This window comes from Eulemur rufifrons, chromosome 1 (genome assembly GCF_041146395.1).
Source record: "Eulemur rufifrons isolate Redbay chromosome 1, OSU_ERuf_1, whole genome shotgun sequence".
Lineage (NCBI taxonomy): Eukaryota > Metazoa > Chordata > Mammalia > Primates > Lemuridae > Eulemur > Eulemur rufifrons.
This window is the reverse complement of record NC_090983.1, coordinates 100,938,682-100,957,073: the sequence shown is the minus strand read 5'-3', so window position 1 is coordinate 100,957,073 and position 18,392 is coordinate 100,938,682. Positions and strand designations below refer to the sequence as shown.

Here is an 18,392-nt window from a genome sequence, read left to right as displayed (position 1 = left end):
TTATTTGGACATTTTTAATGGCCATTTTAAGTTGGATCAAAATCTATAACCAGCACTTTGGTTGCATTGTAAGGCCTCATTTAATCTAATTTTCTTCAGTCTTTGATTTTCTTTGTTGCTGATTGTAAAAATGCATAGTGAAAGAAAAATCATTCTTGAAGAATAGTTAAGGTGGTTCACTCTGCCACATTGCTTTGATTTTATGTTCAGTCCATTGGCAGAAGATGAGAAGTACCAGCCAGAAGCTGAGAACTTTGTGGTCCCACACATCCCAACATCACATTGATCCCACAGAGCACAGAGAGGCAGTTCTGCTATAGATACCTGGTTAACCAGCATTCTGTCTCTGGGAAGCATCGATAGCACAATTAAATGATTTCTGTGTCCTTGACTGGCAAAAGAAATGTATGAGCTCCGGTTATACGTATCACAAATGTGTTCTTCAGAATACAACCACTGTGCCAACTGAAGCCTACTGTCAGTATGGATTTTAAAGAAGTGTTCACACTAGTTAAAATGGCTTTACTTTGATCCTTTCCTATCTTGTCCGTGATGGGGAAGATGACAGTTGATGAATACAAAGGCAGGCTGACTGCGTAACAATTACTGGCGTATGTGGGGATCTCACGTGCAACCTGGCTTCATCTTCAGCGCCATTCCCTAACCAACCAAGCCGAAGACAAAATGCAACACTGAGACGCATTTTTTCACCAGTCATACATGGTGACAGGTATATTCTATGCATGGCGTAGAAGTAAGAATTGGAGACAGTTGTAAGGTGGTTTCACACACTCACATTGTGCCATGTGGAAGGCTGAAATCTGTTGGGTGCAGCAGTGGGTGGGGGGGAATGGAGGGATGGAAAGGTAAGGAAAGATTTGAGTAGAAGTTGTTTTTCTTGAGAATTTCCCACTTTTTACGAAGGTAATAAAAATTCATAAAAAGTTCAAGCAATTAGAAGTAAAAAGTCAACATCTTTCCCTTCCCTTTCCCAGTCTCACATCCAGAGGTAAGCACTATTCTATTAATAGTTTGGTGTGTATCTTTCTAGAATTTCTATACATAAATAAAAAGATACTTTAAAAAATTACTATATGTAAGGGGATTATACTACATGTATTCTTTTGCTAGTTGCTTTTCTCCCTACATGATATATCATGGTCATTTTCCATATCATCATTACCCCAGTCATTTTGACTGCATGTGTATACCATAATTTATTTAATATTTAACCATTCCCCATTAATAGGCATTTAGGATTTGCAAGAAGATTTTGCTAAGACAGAGTTTTGCACTAAGCTTCCTTTTACCTTTATATTTGTGTCCACGCACGTAAATTTTTCTTTAGGATAGACTCCTGACAGTAAACTGGATAAATCAGAGGGTATGGAACACTTAAACTTTTGGAAGATGTCCTCAGTGTTCAGGAAGTCATTAATGAGTTTAAGTTGTTGTGGTCTTGCCAAACTCTGAAGATAATACAGGATAAACATTTTAGGAAATCTCCAACATTTAAATTTTAACCTTTTTTTAAAAAATCATATGCACACATGGTAAAATCTTTTCGCCGACACCGCAGAGTGATGGAATTTGAAATACAAAGATCTGTCATTACCTCTCTCCAGAGTTAATTTCTTAAAATTAATTTGTTTTTATTTACCATCAGAATTTTAAATAATATATTTCTTGGTATATCTGCCTGACACAATGTCTTTTTACTTTCTGTCATGAAAGGTGAGAAATTTGGTGTACTTAAACCACCAGCCAGCCTTCTACCTCCTGGTTTTTGTCATACTGAATTGTATTGTTTTGATTTTTTTTTTTTCCTTATGGCTTTAAATGTTCTTAAACCTTTATTTTGGGGGGCCCACCAGCTTTAGGCAATATTCCTTGGCTCACCACTAAGTTACAGAAGGAAATCTATGCCCCTTAGCATTTTTTTCACTTCTCTGTACTATACATAGTCAAGGCTTTTAAACCATTTTTATTAGCTACAATTATTTTCTATTCTCTTCTATTTTAAAACTCTAAAAAATGAAAACCAAAAAATAGCATTCCTACTGTGAATGATATTTCTACTATTGATCATAGAAACAAGTAGTATAATCAAGCCTTAGAGAAGGAATGATACCCTGTAATTATTATCTTCAGGAAAAAAATAAAAAGGAATGATAATCTTGTGGCAGTTAAAAAAAAAGTTGTTTCTTCGTGACTAACATGTAGGGTGAATAAAAAAAAAAGTTGTTTTGCTTGAGAATGTTTAAGATCAAGTAAGATTCTGTTTTCTTAAATCCATTGTCCTATGAACTGCTGAAAATAATGCCATAGTTTAAGTTTGCTTTAGTTTTTCTTGAAATTTCTAATTTTTCTTAATATCATTAAGATCATTATCATAGCAAATTTTTAAGTTTTTAATTTTGTAGTTTGAATAAATTGATTTTGTTTTCATTTTTTAAGTCATTCTTTTAAGTCCACTCAGTTTTCAGTTGAATACATTTTCAAAAATTTTTCTCAGAAACAGCTTGGGAGGTAAATTTCAAAATTTCTTGTGTCTGGAAAGGTCTTTAATTTGCCATTAAACTTGATTCATAGTTTAGGTTATGAATTCTTGGTTCAAAATCCTCTTGGCTCAGAATTTTGAAGGCCTCCATTATCTTCTGTCAGTTTTGCTCATGAGAAGTAAGATGTGATTCTGATTCTCTTTATTTTGTGTGTATCCTGGTTTTCCTCTCTGGATGTTTTAAAAGTCATCTGGTTTTCTTTGTGAACTTTTTTTTTTTTTTTTTTTTTTTTACTGTGGGTATAGGTGTAAATATTTTGAACTTCATCTTTGCACACCTTAATCTGCAACCTCATCGTTATTCCATTCAAAGGGTTTTTCTTCTATCTTTGATTATTGTTTCCATTGTCTGGGCTTGTTATATGGGATTCTTAATAGATGAATATTGGGCCATTTGAAGCTATCTTGTATTACTTTTTTCTTTCATATTTTATGTTTCTGTCCATAAAATAGATTTGTTTTTCTTCCAGAATACTAAATTAGTGTTCAATCATGACCAATCTGTTATTCAGCCTTTCTGATGGAATTTTTAGTTTTATCAACTGCATCTTTAATTTCCAAGAACTCCTAATGGTTCTCTGATCTTTTTCATAGTGGCTTGTTTTGTTTTTTGTTTGTTTTTAATGAAATACCCCTTAAAACATTTAGCATAGTAATTGAGGTGTGTATGTGTTGTTTGGTTTGAAAATCTATCGTTCCTTTTTTTTCCCCTAATGTCACTTAATCTGTTTCTTTTTCCTGGTCTTTGTCTTTCCTGCTGTTTGATTTTTCAGATGATCCTTACCTGGCCATATATTTGAATAATGGTTTGTACTGGTTAGTAGAAGTCACTGTCTTGCTTGCTTTTTTTTTTTTTTTTTTTTTGTGTGTTAAGTCCACTTACCTAAAGTGTTCTTGCCTGGATGGGAGACCTCACTGTGGGCTTGTGTGTGTGTGTGTGTGTGTGTGTGTGTGTGTGTGTGTGTGTGTGTCTGGGTGGTTAGGACAGTCTTGGAGGAAACAGGCTACTGCCACAATTGCCAAAGTAAGTGGGCTGTGTCTGAGATTGAGGGCTTAAGTTTATTCCACTCTTTACCCTCTCTCTCCTCCCCTTCCTCTTTCTCTTTCTCCTCCTCTTCCTTTCCATCTTCAGGTTCATAGTGTGACATTTCACAAACTTCATGCTGCTTTACTCTCCATCCTCAAACCCCACTCTAGGGTTCCTTCCCAGACTTAATTGTGCTTTCTTTACAAAGCAGTTCTCTGATGTAACTAAGGACAGCTTGTCTGCATAAACAAGGAGTCAGAAGGGGCCACGTGGACTAGTTGCCCTTTTATTGCCCCTATTACTTCGTCACAACCTTTGTCACTAGCTGTCTTGTGAGTTTGGAATCCTTTTTAGGCTTGATAGCTTATAGCCTTCTGTGTGTTTTTGGTTTGATTTTTCTCTGCTCTGGTTCATTCATTTATCAGCCTGTGTCCATCTATTTTTAGAGAATACCCACATTTTGAAGTCTTTTCAAATTTTCCTAAAATTTGTGGTCCAGTTATATCAGTCTTGGAAAATAAATGCATCCTTTGCAATCTTTTGAAGTAATTTAGGAAGTGGCTGGCATACATCATTTCATTTAGTACTAAAATCATGATTTTATTCCAAGGCACAATTCCCTTTTCACATTAGTGACCTTGAAACAATTTCCCTGACCTTCCTACTATTCTCTCTACTTCTGTCATTTCTACATTTCTTAAGACATCTTACACGTTAAGTGTTTAATCATGTATTTGAAGCTTAAAGTAATCCATGGCATTGGGGGATTTAGAGGTTAGTGATCAATTAAGGTAACTGAGAGACATTTGAGCTAAACCTAGCATTTTTCCTGTAGGGTTTTTTTTTTCTAAAATGAGTTAATATTCTTTAAAAATAGAGAAAATGCAGAGAGATTCATCAGACATTTATGCCATAAATAAAGAGTGATTGGTGCCATCTTGTCAATATTGGCGATAGCATTTTAGTCTAGTGGACTCAGTAGTTATATTAGAAGTATTATCCGTCTTAGTTACTAAAAACATAGTTATAATGAAGGTAATGGTGGTCTGCCATTTTAGGTTTTCCATTTCTGAGAGAGAAATGGTACCACATCACATCTGGTATTTGGGTTGGTTGGTGGTAATCAGAACTCTGTGTTCTTTTTTCAGGGGTCATTTGAAAACTGAAATTTGGCAGTCTTGTATAAAAGTTTCATTTTGGGGAAGTACTCTCAAATCGAGCCATTTTCTGCTTCCCCATATTCTGTTCATAGTAGTAACAGTTTCGCTAGATAACTAAGTCTGTATGAAAGTATCCCCATGGTCACCTTTTTCAGGGCTGAGATTAGATCAAAATGAAAGCTTTTTTTATTCATTGAGTGTTCAAATTATATGCTAGGCATGGTGCTAAGTGCTGCAAGCATTTTATTTAATTCCTAAAACGACCCAATAATTGAGTAAGAATCTCCATTTTACACATGACTGTATTAAGGTTCAGCAAGGTTTAAGTAAATTACAGAAGGGCATAACTAGTAAGTGACATCTGAGGTTTAAATAGATCTGGTTTAGTCAAAATTTTTTATTGTTAGCTGTTACATAGCATATGAGCACTGAACAAAGTACCTATTTAAATTAAATTATATTTAATGTATCCTTTTCTTGATTCCAAATGCAACTGATTTGACACTGTACATATGCTCCTGTTGGACAAAGCTAATTTCATCTCTTGGTTATTCCCTCTTTTTTTTTTTCATTTTTCTTTTTTTTTTTTTTTTAAATAGAGACAGGGTTGTGCTGTGTTGCCCAGGCTGGACTGCCAGTGGCGTGATCATATGTCACTGCAACCTCGAACTCCTGGGCTCAGGCAATCCTCCTGCCTTAGCCTCCCAAGTACCTAGGACTACAGGTGTGCACCACCATGCTCAGCTTTTTAAAATTTTGTTTATTATAGAGGTGGGATCTTGCAGTGTTGCCTAGGCTGGTCTTAAACACCTGGACTCAAGCAATCCTCCTGCCTCAGCCTCTCAAAGTGCTGGGATTACAGATGTGTGCCACCATGCCTGACCCATTTTGTTTTTTAAACAATGTGTATGGATCTCTTTTTTTGCTCTCTGGGCTTTCTATCATTCATTCATTTATGCATTCAATAAAGAACAGGAAGATGGCAGATTTTAAACACTTCCACAAGGAAATACTGGTATTGTTTATGTTAAGTTTAATTTGAACTGGTTTAGATTTTCCTAATAAGCATTACTTAGTTACCACATTTCTGGAATTTTAAGGTGTTTTTTTTTTTCTCCTTCTGAGATTTATGAGCAAAAATTTTAAAGTTCTTATCTGTCTTTATTTTGTGCTTATACTTATAACAAGACTTTGGCTAGGTAGAGAATTCTAGATTCAAAGGTTTTTTTTTCCCCACTTCAGCACTTCCAAGGTTTTGTTCCTCCGTCTTGCAGCCAGTGTGTTGTTGAGAAGTTTAATGCTATGCTGTGGAATGTCCCTCAGTTGGGATTTATCTGATTTTCACATGATTAGACTTGAGGTTGTGGGTTTGGGGAAGGAAGATCACAGAGGTAAAGTGCCATGTTCCTCACATCGGGTCAAGGGTGTGTGCTGTGTACATGACTTGATGTTGACCTTGATCTTCTGCTTCAGGTGGTGGTTGTCAGATTTCTCTAATGTAAGGCTACTCTTTTTCCCCCCCTTTTCTTACTGCATTCTCTGGAGTGAAGTCGTAGCACACAGCCCACACTTAAGGGGTGGAGAGTAATAACACTACCTCTTAAAGGTGGAGTGTTTGGAAATCTTATGCATGAGAGATCTGACTCTTCTCCCCCACCTATTTAGTTATTTCTATAAATATCAGTATGGACTAAATAGTTATTTTATTAGATGATTTTTTTTTTTTTTGAGACAGTCTCACTCTGTTGCACTGGATAGAATGCAGTGGTGTCATCATAGCTCACTGCAACCTCAAACTCCTGGGCTCAAGTGATCCTCCTGTCTCAGCCTCCCGAGTAGCTGGGACTACAGGCGTGGGTCATGATGCCTGGCTAATTTTTTTATTTTTAGTAGAGATGGAGTCTTGCTCTTGCTCAGGCTGGTCTCAAACTCCTGAGCTCAAGTAATCCTCCCCCTCAGCTTCCAAGAGTGCCAGGATTACAGGTGTCAGCCACTGTCCTCAGCCCCAGAGTATGTTTTTAATATGATAGAACTTAATATAACCAGCTCCCAGTTGAGGTCTTCTCAGTTATGTTTTTGCTTTGTGGAGCATATGTCATCTCAGATTACTCATGTATAGGAAGAAAATCTTAATAATAGCTTGAAATTACACAATAACCTGGGAAAGTGTAATAGACAGGCACCCCCAGCAGTATTTAGGGGTTCATGTAACCTTGTTCTGGTAGAGGAACATTTTCATCACTGCCATTGTTACTTCCTGTTCTTCCAAGAGGTGAGTAGCAGTAGGTGGACAAGATTATAGGGAGCTACATTTACCAAAAATGTGTGAATGTGCCTTAAGAAGATTGTGGAAAAACACGGATTCCAAATACAGTTGATGCTGTGAGCAACTATGATTACCATGAGGTTAATTATGTCTGCTTTTGACCAGGATTATTTGTTGCCTTTATGTTTCCAAATTTTCAATTAGAAAAAAAGTATCATTAGCCAACTGAAAGTGAACCAGTTCATCTTTTTACCTTGCTTTCAAAAGGAAGGCTTATCCTAGAAGAGCTCTGGAAGTATCATCGAAAACCCTTTGTTTTCCTTCTTGGTTCTGCTTTTTCATTCATATTTCAAATGTGGTTAAAGGCCCGTTTTTGTGCCCCTCTGCAGTCTCCTCCTTCCTCAGAGGTGTCCAGTCTCCTGAGTTGACAGACAACATAATAAGCTAGTGTTTCAGTCATGGCTTCTCTTCATTCTTGGACCGGGTTATCTGCTAGCACTAATAACTCTGTTATTAATGAAGTATAGTTATTATTCTTTCCCTTTTACATTTTTCTGGTTTTTCAAGTGGTTACTATATACTTACTTTCTTGACTACTCCTGTATATTGTTATTGAATTATAAATGTCTGCAGAAATGTTACTAGAGAACATTTGACTGTTGAATTATATGCTCACAAACATGCACACACACACACCAGTGCACCCTTTCTTATGAAGGATTTTGCTGCTGCTTTCTGCATGTTTTGGGGACACCAGTATCTCCCATCTGAGACAAATGGCTGAAGTGCTTTATAATATTGGTGTTAACATCAAAGAATTGGAAGAATACAACAGCAGTAAGGTTGAAGAATATTTGGTTGTTGCATTCCTGTAAGCATCTTTAATGAATACCTTCCAAAAGAGCCTTAAAAAAAAAAGATTTAAATTTTAGAAAAGCCCACAAAGGGGAATTTGCCAGTTGGCACTAAGCACCACACTTCACAATTGCTTCTTTCTGGTTATTATAATTGAAGAATATAGAGGATTAACACACATTCTATACACCTCAGACAATGTTTTAGAAGAATATTGCAGATTTTCCAATTGTATCAATCACCTGATTTCACCCATTTCATAATCCTCAAGGTTTTTCTAAATCTAGTCTTTAAACTTGACTTACATGGCAATTGTGCTCTTCCCTGTTTACACCCTTCCCCCATGTTATTGTATAAAAGTTTAACATCAGTCTGATGTGTAAGTTTCCACAAAACTTATGCCTGTGTGTTTTTATTTGACTAAAAAGTTACATATTTCATCATACATTCATAAGATTTGTTCACTTTGATGCCAGAAATAATTAATTACATGGCATTAATCTTATGAGTTGTATGCTTAATTTCAGTTTCTTCCATGTGAATACATTGTTGGTACAAATCAGTAGAAACCATTTTACCTGCATATGCAAATTAAACATGTGACTTAAGTAGACATTGCCAAATTTATGGTACATCTACGTCCTTACTCCTTATCCCATTTGAATTTGCACTTTTATGTTTGTGTATTAGTTACTCTTCTGACACCATACATTTCAAAATGTTGTAACTTGAAAAAAACACTTCTTTGCCACCACTCAGTCCTAATCAAATGCTTACATTTTGCCATACTTGGTTGTGAATTTTTAATAAAGAAGTACACATTACAGATATGGTTAGGAGGCCCTTTGGGTGCCCTTGCTAAGTCTTCTCCTTCCCCAGAGGAATCCATCCTCCTGAGTTGAGGTTCATCGTTACCAGACAACATAATTAGCTAGTGTTTCAAGTTTCCTGTATCTGGCTTCTGATGGACTTGGAAGTGTTCTGAGAAAAGAAGACTCATAATCAAATCCCCCTACAGATTTGTAATATGTATATATTACAAGGACTGAAGGCTTTCAAACATGGAAAGAAACTTGTCCATTTTAAAATTCAGCATTGCTCAATTTATTTGACCACGGAACCCCTTCACCCACGATTCTGGGATGTTGCTTGGAACATAACGTTGTAAAAACACTGCCCAGAATTAACTTTCCATTTAATTCTATAGTTTTTCATTAATGTAACTTTCTAGATTTGGATAACAAAGATGCTAATAGTAATCATTCTCAGTTGATGTTGACTGTTGGATCATGGTGAAAATAATTTTGCATAAAAGGAAGGTAAAATGCTAATAAACTGCATATTGATTGATTAGCGTACAAGTTAACTTTTGCTTCTTAATTTTTTAAATTCTTAAGTCCTCTGATCTACTGAAGTGTCTGGCTGTGGACCAAGGCTTCTCCTACCCTTTGTCTTAAACTGATCTGTTTACATTTTATGTTATTGTGACTAGAAGTAGCCTGAGTTTGTTGTTAATGTTTAACACATTTTCTTAACAGTTCTACTGTTAATATTGTACAAGATGGTACTTGAATTCTTTGTTTGCCTTTTTTCTTCCTGTATTAGAAAACCTTGGTGCCTTGTGGAAGTTATGTATAAAAGAAATTTTTCTTAAGATTTGTTCATAAAATGGCCTGATCCAGGAATAATAAAATGGGAAAATGGATACTATTTCTGACCTTCTAATAAAACTCATTGTATATTGGTTTTCAGACTGTTCACCAAGCCTTGGGATCCTATGCACTGTCTTAAGGTAGAGCTATATACCTGTGTGGGATGACAGGTTCCTTAGGATCCTATGAGGTTGTCTTCAGATGAGGTGGAAGAGGGGTGAAGTCCTGAGAAAAATACCCAGGAGCACAAAGTTTACATCCAGTTTCACACAAACAAAACGAAACAAAAAACAAAAACACCTTCCCTTACTGGGTTTCTAGCCTGCACTGTACTACACTTTACGATTCTGGGATAGGAAATTATGAACAGAAAACACTCCACTATCCACAAAAGTAAGTCTAGAATATCTTTTCACCAACTATCTGAAGCCTAAAACATTTATCTTGTTATTCTCAGAATTTTAGGGTTTATTAAGGAGTCTCTGCCTTGCTTTTCTAGAATCTCTTCTGTTTTTAACACATTGAGCATTTTTTCATTACTTAGGAAAATTATCTCGTTTGCATTCTGCGCCTTGCTGTTTCAAGCGTGGTTATGTAGCATATTCTTAAAGGGGATTTTTCTGTTTTTATTTTGTGGAGAAAGTTCTCTAAAACTGCATCAGTTTATTTTTTTTAGCTTAATTTCCATCTTGATCCAAAAACTTTTTTATTCTAAGTATTAATTTTCCTAAAAAGTTATTGTTCCAGCACTATGTAATCCTGCAAATACTCCCCCAATGTTTAGTCCTCGTTTTGTTTGGTCATCACGTATTTCAGAGGTTGAGCGCCCATAGTAGGAGCCCGATAGATGTTGGTATCATGCACACTTATTTTGAAGTAATGAATGAGTGGAAGAGTACGTGAATGTGTGAAAGAATGATCAAATGGAAAAAGTGAAATCATTTACTTCCTGTTTGGTATGAATTTTAATGCATTATTAATGGTTGCTTTCTGCAAATAATTACTATGAAATAATAAGTTGAACATTATTTCTGGCATATTAAACACAAGTTAATCCACAAAGCGATGTTACCTGCATCCAAGAGATGTTAATTCTGTCAGTATTCATTTAGCTAGGATCCTGAGAATGTTTAGCAAGATAATTTAGCTAGCTAAGAAATGATTCAGAATTCATTGCCATCAAGGCTTAACCTCTAAAAAATAACTATTATGGAAGGTTAATTTGGAATTTATTTCGGTGGAATTAGGTTGCCATATTCTTTTATTCTTAACAAGGCCCTGGTCTTCAGAATCGATCTGATTACTTACTAGTTAGTTAGAAGTAATTGTTATGTATTTATTTTTATATTTTTTTCCCTAAATTATTTTCTTGTATAGTTCTGAGATACGGAAGTTTTCACATACAAGCTCCTCAGTTGAGGAAGTGGAAGTTGATTCATGATTGAAATCAAACAAAAGGAACTATTCTGCCACTTCATTTGGATATTTAGTGAGATGAAGAGAGGATTGGATCAGGAGGAAGAAAGTCTGGGCCACCTCCCACCACTGCTTAAACCATTTAGGCCTCAGTGTTCTCATCTATAAAAATTATAGGGCTGGATAATTTTGCAGTCTTCCCTAGCTCTAGTGTCATTTTAAGATAATTTTTTGTTGTTGCTGTTAATTGTGCAACTGGGAGTGAATAAAAATAATATGATTATGGAAATTCAAAGAGAAACTTTAAGGCCAATTGTCCAATAGGACTTTTTGTCATAATGGAAATATTCTAAATCTATCCTGTCCAATATGGTAGCCACTAGTCACATGTGACTATTGAGCACTTGAAATGTTGCTAATATGACTGAGAAACTAAAATTTTAACTTTAACGAATTTAGGTAGCCACATGTGCGGGTTAAATTCTTAAGTATTTGTGTTCAAAGGGAATTCCACACACAGATCTGTGACAGTCTTGCTCTTTATAGTGATTTACAACTGGAATCTCTTAATCTTAGAATTTTGCAATTGCATATCCTAGTTTCACTATTGATATCTTCAAGTATATTTTATGTTTCCAGTTGTAGTCAAGCAGGATAAGATGCTTTGACCTTTCCCAGTGATTCTGGACTCTTTACTTGGTCACCATGTACCTATATCACTGGCTTCTTTAAAGCTCTGCCATCCTACTGAGGATTGTGCGTGTCCACCGCAGTCTACCTCTAGACTTCTGTCAGTCCCCTGTGGGGCCATACTTTGTGCCTGTGATAGGCTTTGTAGTGTCTGGAGCAGGGTTGATGTTGTCCAGACATTTATCTTCACTTTTTAGGGACTGGATTCTGAGAAGTATAATTAAATGCTACTTTAAAAAATAGTCTTCTGTTAGCAAGAAAATTTTAGTCTTAAAAACTTTAGCCATTTTAGTAGGACAACATCTAATCACTAGGCTATAAAAACTGTTACCACCTGAATTTTCCATTAAGTCTGTATTAACTGCTTCAGCATTACAAATACTACATTCTTGGAATTTCCATGTTTGAGAGTCACAAAGATCTTTGAATAATTGTATCTTGATATTCTGTACCTTCAGAAATGAATGATCAAATTTAGTGTAGAGGTGTTCTTTAGGGATAATGTTGGGAATTAATAAGTTGTGTGTTTGGTACTTAGCCATTTTTCTATGAAATAGTAATTTATATAAGATAAAGTTTTTATATATGGCTTGCCAATTCACAAAAGCCATAATATCCTTGAAACTTAATTCCACTGTGCTGTGTTTGAGAGTATCAATGCCAAGCTGCACCCCTGCTGAGCATCTTGAGCACATCTTCCTGGGACCACAGCGCTGGTTAGTTCTGTACTGGCAAATGAAGACCTAATTGATATCAGTCATTCCCTTGAGTTTTGAATAGAGGGAAACAAAAAGCATTTGGTATAAAATACAGTAATAAAAACACATATTAAGAAACTTCAAGGACTATAGAAGAATAAATGCTGCCTTATTCCCGTACCATTTCTTCCTAAGCAATTACTAGCTTAAATTTTCTTTTATACATACGGAACCATACTATGCCTTGCTTTTTCTGCCTATATTTTTTTTAAGGCTTATTGAGGTTTAATTTACATAAGGTTACATTCACCCTTTTAAGATGTACAATTCTATGAATTTTGACAAATTGTATACACAGAAACCAAGATAGAGAACATTTGCAACACCCCAAAAAGGTCCCTCATTCTCCCTCAGTTTTAACAGCTGGATTGTATTGAATTATATGGATTTACCTTAATTTTCCTGAATAACACTTCATTGATTCACATTAGGTTGTTCCAGGTCTTGGCAATTTAAACTAGGTGCAGTAAATATCTTTGTGCATAAAATCTTGGTATGCTTTTGCAATCATAGGGTAAAATTCCTAGCAGAGGCTTTACAAGATCAAAGGCTGTGTCTTTAAGATTGTGATAGATATAACCACATGGCCTCCGCCAAAAGTTGCGCTCATTTACTTTCCATCCAATCATGGATGCTTGTTTCTCTCTCTTATGAACATTGGGTGTCACCAAATTTAACGTTTGCTAATTTGATAGGTAAAACATTACCTAGCAAAGTAACTTGTATTTAATGGTATTTTTTTCTCATAAAGCATACTAAAAGAAAAGGACACACATACACACACACAATCTAACCCATATTATTATTAAAACCACAATATCACACTAGAGGAAATGTGAATAGGAAAACTTCATCTTTGTTTCCAGTATCCCAGTATAATTTTCATTTCCTGCTTATCCATAACTACATTTTCATAACCATACACACGTTTTTTGTAATCATTGTCACAACATATGTATAGTTTGTGTGTGTGTTTCGTTTGCTTTTTAGTGCACATTATTTCACGAGCTTTTTTCTTTGTTTCCAAAATTTTCATTTTAAAGTTGTATGATTCTTCTACTTTCAGGCTATGGCAAAATTCATTTAATTATTCCACTTCTAAAATTTGTTTCCAGTTTTTCACTGTTATGAGTAAGGCTTCAAATACTCTTTTACATATAAAAGTTTTTAAAAATCCTCTTATTTTCTTAGGGTAAATTTCTACTAGTCATATCCTTCTGGATCTAAATGTATAAACATTGACAAGAGAGGGTAGAATTTTATCATTTGAAATAGTTTTTGTCACTCCAGTGGAAATTCAGTAACTTTTTCTCCCTAAAGAAGGAAGCGGTTGCATTATCAATTTTCTTCTGTGCCCACTTAATCTATTTATTTTAATCTATTTATTTCTTCTGTGCCCACTTAATCTATTTATTTTTCTTCTTTTTCACTTTTTAAAAACTTATAAGAATGATGAATGCTGCTTGTAAAGATCTCACACCCACTTTCTAGAGGAATCTACTGTTACTTAGTAAATTTTTAAAAATTGAATTTTTTTCTCAATAGATCATTCATGTGTTTCAAACAACATACGATGAAAAGTCTTCTTACCCTTGCCCCCTCAGCTACCTAGTTTCCCTTCTTGGAGGCAGTTAATATTATGAATTTTTATGTATTCTTTCAGGCATATTTAATGCATTTTTGAGCAAGTATATGAGTGTACAGTGTATGTGTGTATGTATGTGTCCCTTTTCAAGCCACATATGTTAGATGCTGCACATACTTTTTTTTTTAAACATATTTTCTTAGGTAACTTTTATTTATTTGTATTTAATTTTTTTACAGTAGATAATACATGCACATGGTTCAAAAGTAAAATAATGTAAAGCCTAAAAAGTGTCTCTTCTTGTCCCAGTTCTCTGTTTAGTACCATCCTTCAGTGAGTCTTTATGTATATAGAAGCAAACAGGAAGTTATATATTCTTAATTCCCCCACCCCCGTAACTCTTAAACTGACCTTTTCATTTCTAAAAAGGCCGGTCCTTAAAAGCAGAGGCTCTGGGGCCAGCTCCCTGCATTCAGATCTCTCTTCTGCCACACTGTAATGGTGTGATCCTCAACAAGTTCTTTAACTGGTCTATGCTTTATAATTTTCACATGTAAAATGATGAGTCGGTATACATACTTTTCTTAGAATAGTCCTATATATGTGTGTTTGCTAGTATTATTACTTTTATTGAGAATAACCAATAAAATAAAATCCAGCAATTAGTACCAGTCAGTTTGATTTATATTTGTGATGTGTATGGATATGGGTAAATTCATGGGATTCCTCACTGCTTGAATTTTACTTACATAAATTTTAGAGAACTTTAGAAAACAGAATTAAAGCAACTGGAGTATATTTTGTTGGTCCTTCTTTATGGGTTGATAGTTTTTTACTTTTCATATACTTCTTCAAAATAAGCAAATATATTTTAAAACTAAACAGAAATACTTTCTCTGTGTATTAAAATTAAAAGTATACCCAAGAAGTTGAGGGTAGAGATGACTCCTAAGAATATGAACTCTTTTGGATAGTGCATTATAATTTAAAGCTACTCTCATGGATTTTCCATAAACTCAAATTTGATTGCTTAGCTACATATAAGTTTATTTTTAGGTGACAGTGGCCTGGAGTTTTTAAATTCCTTGGCCACATCTATTTAGGGTCAAATCATTAATTAAAGTTTCTTAAGGCAAGCAAGGGATTAAAGGGACTGAAATGTATTTATATTTCATTTGTTCCATCTTCAGTTATTTTTCTTTTCTTTTTTTTTTTTTGAGACAGGGTCTTTCTCTGTTGCCCAGGCTAGAGCGCAGTGGTGTCATTATACCTCACTGCAACCTCAAACTCCTGGGCTTAAGCAATCCTCCTGCCTCAGCCTCCTCAGTAGCTGGGACTACAGGCGCACACCACCACGACCAGCTAATTTTTTGTATTTTTAGTAGAGACGGGGTCTCCCTCTTGCTCAGGCTGGTCTCGAACTCCTGAGCTCAAACAATCCACCCACCTCGGCCTCCCAGAGTGCTAGGATTACAGACATGAGCCACCATGCCTGGCCTTCAGTTAATTTTCTTAATAAAAGACCAAGCAACAGCAAAACCTCACTTCCCCTTTCCCACCCTCATATCCCAGTTATAAAATATGTTTGTTGTAGAAAATATAAAAACATGGAGAAAGAAGAATCACCTTAGTACCCTCCTCCCTCAGCTTAATATTTCTGATAAGCGTTTGGTGTCTCTACTTATTGCTTTTTTTTCTGTATTTAGATATGCTCACACAGTCACTCATGTTATTGATTTGTTTGTCTTTTACAATGATGGTACACACTGATTCGTGAATTTTTTTATTTTATTTAATTTTTTAAATTTATTTTTTATTTTTTTACTTTATTTATTTTTTTTTTTTTAGTAGACGCGGGGTCTCGCTTTTGCTCAGACTGGTCTTGAACTCCTGACCTCAAGTGATCTTCCCACCACGGCCTCCCAGAGTGGTAGGATTGCAGGCATAAGCCACAGCGCCCAGCCCTGATTGGTGTATTTTTTAAAAAATAAACTTAGTATCATGGGCACTTTAATCATGTCATTAAATGATTTATAGGATCATTTATAATAGGTGCAGCATATTCCTTTGAGTACATATGGTACACTGTCATTTGTCATATATTTGTGTCTTATTCAGAGGCATTTATTAAAAATAGTAAATTGCATCAGTAAATGTAGACAAATCTTTTTGGATACCCATTATTTCCTTATGATACAATCTGGGACATGAGATTATTGGGTTATGGGAGACACACTTTTCATGCTTTTAGTACCTACTGTCAAACTGTTCTCTGGAGAATTTTTATCCCCCTACGTGCTTGTCAGCGTGGGGTATTGTGTTGGGATAAGCCCACAGCCATTTGAGATGCAAATTTCTCCCCTTCTGGACTGTACAAATCACTTCCAATGCTTCTACACCATTTCTTCCTTCTCTACTTTTGTCTGTATTCTTCCGTATCCTTTCTTTTTTCCACCTCAGAATTTCACAGAAGCCGGATTTGATCCAGGTTAGAGAAGGAAGCTGCTTCAAATGCTCTGCTTCACTGCTCACCTGTTTCTTAGTGCATTTGCTATATAAAATATTTGATTCTGGGGACTCTGTACAGCTCCCAGTTTTTAAAAAATCATACCTATTTCAGTTTTGTAAATTATTAGTGATTTTTTGTAGTTAATGTATTACATTTGCGAAGTGACCTCATGCCTTAGCCTAGTGGTTGAGTGAACTCACTATCTCGAATGCTGCAGACCAGGTTGAGATCCCTACTCCTGTTGGCTAGCTGTGGAATCTGCGATATGCTATTTAACCTCTCCAGTCCTTCTGTTTCTTCACTTGTAAAATGAGATCATGCTAATACTTTACTCAGGATTTTGTGAGGATTTAAAAGGTGATCCTTATAAATACTCAGTACACTTCCTAATATATACTAAGCACTCAATAGGGTAGCTTTTATTATGATCTGATCTGGTTATCACAGCGTGTGAATCAAGCAGGTATTGTGTTTCTCCTGCTTTTCGGTAAACAGTAGTGGAAAGCTGGAATACTTTTCCTGTCTTCATATCTAGAAGGTGGTGGTGTTTAAACCTGAATTTAGGACTTTTGATCTATAAGAACTACACAAAGTGGGAAAACCAAACTGAATGACAGGGATTGTGCCTAATTAGGATAATTGGGAATAGCATGAAAAGTTTAAAAAGCTTTATGACAGGCGTTTGATAGGTACAGCTTCCAAAAAGCCTTGACTGACCTACCAGCAAGTAGGCAAGAAGATGTGCTTAGTTCCAGGAGAAAAGGACTGGTTCCTATGTGTCCCGGCATAGGAGGAGAGGATTCTGTATCCCAAAGACTGCCAGACACAGAGGCCAAAGAGTCTTTTTTAAAAAGTTTAACTTGACTGAACACTGAGATCAAAACATCTAATAGGTTTCTCTACTTTGGTTTAAATGGCTTTAAATGCATATGACTGATTAGGTTTTTATCCCGACTTGTTTCCGACAGGGCATGGTGCTGATGTGAAATGTGTAGACTGGCATCCAACCAAAGGGTTAGTTGTTTCAGGAAGTAAAGATAGTCAACAGCCAATCAAGTTCTGGGATCCCAAGACTGGGCAGAGTCTTGCAACACTGTAAGTGATAGGAACCCCCACCTTGATCCCTAAACGGAAGGGACCAAAGCTGTCTGTGTTCTTTAACTTTTAGCTTTCTCTTTTCTTATCCTGAAAAAGTAGTTTAGACAACAGATGGACTTGGATCTGTAGACTTATTAATTAAATATGATTTGTTTCTAAATTCCTAATGAAATAAGGCTTGATTTTTGTTCTGCCATATAGACAAGGGGTTATCACAGAGGGTGGGGGGGAGGAGGAAGAGGAGGAGGAGGAGGAGGTGGTTATTACTGTTCTAGTTTACTGTCTTTCCTCATCAGAATACCTTTTGGCACCGTGTGGAGTTCACGTGTGTGCCCCTTACTATTCGATACAGCCCAGCCTTTGCCATCTCACTACATCTATTTGTTAAAGAGGTTTTCCCTCCATTTTTGAACCAGTTCTCATTTTTTGTCTGACATGCTTACTTAGGATGCAGCTACATAATATAGTTTTCTCTTTGAATTATTTGTAAACATTCACAGTTCTGTGAATATATTAACTTTTTTTGACCTAGCAGCTGTATCCTGGTACTTTTGATTGGGAAGTGAACCATATTTGGAGCGAATTGGTTAGAGTAAGGATGCCTTGTTGCACAGCTCCAATGGCCACAAGCAATGTAGAATGCCTTGTCAGCGGTGTCCCTGGGAGATGTGCCGTGTGCAGGCTTTGGGTTGTTGCATTGTTCAAATTGACTCCCAGCCTATGTGGTGCTCATTTTTATGCTTTGTCTTAATGAGAGAGGAATTTCATTGAATTTTTAAAGTTTAATGAGCTTTATTGAATATTAATAAATATTAA

The 18,392-nt window shown here is 35.7% G+C and overlaps 1 protein-coding gene across 4 annotated transcripts in view; it reads left to right on the top strand.

Annotated features, from left to right (window-relative positions):
• Window positions 1–18,392, top strand: part of WDR33 (WD repeat domain 33) — a 93,796-nt gene that overhangs the window by 54,841 nt on the left and 20,563 nt on the right. For all 4 annotated transcript variants that reach the window (XM_069464381.1, XM_069464467.1, XM_069464586.1 and 1 more), the window contains exon 8: window positions 17,447–17,573. In XM_069464381.1, the coding sequence (XP_069320482.1) occupies window positions 17,447–17,573 (127 nt within the window). The remainder of the gene's footprint in view (window positions 1–17,446; window positions 17,574–18,392) is intronic.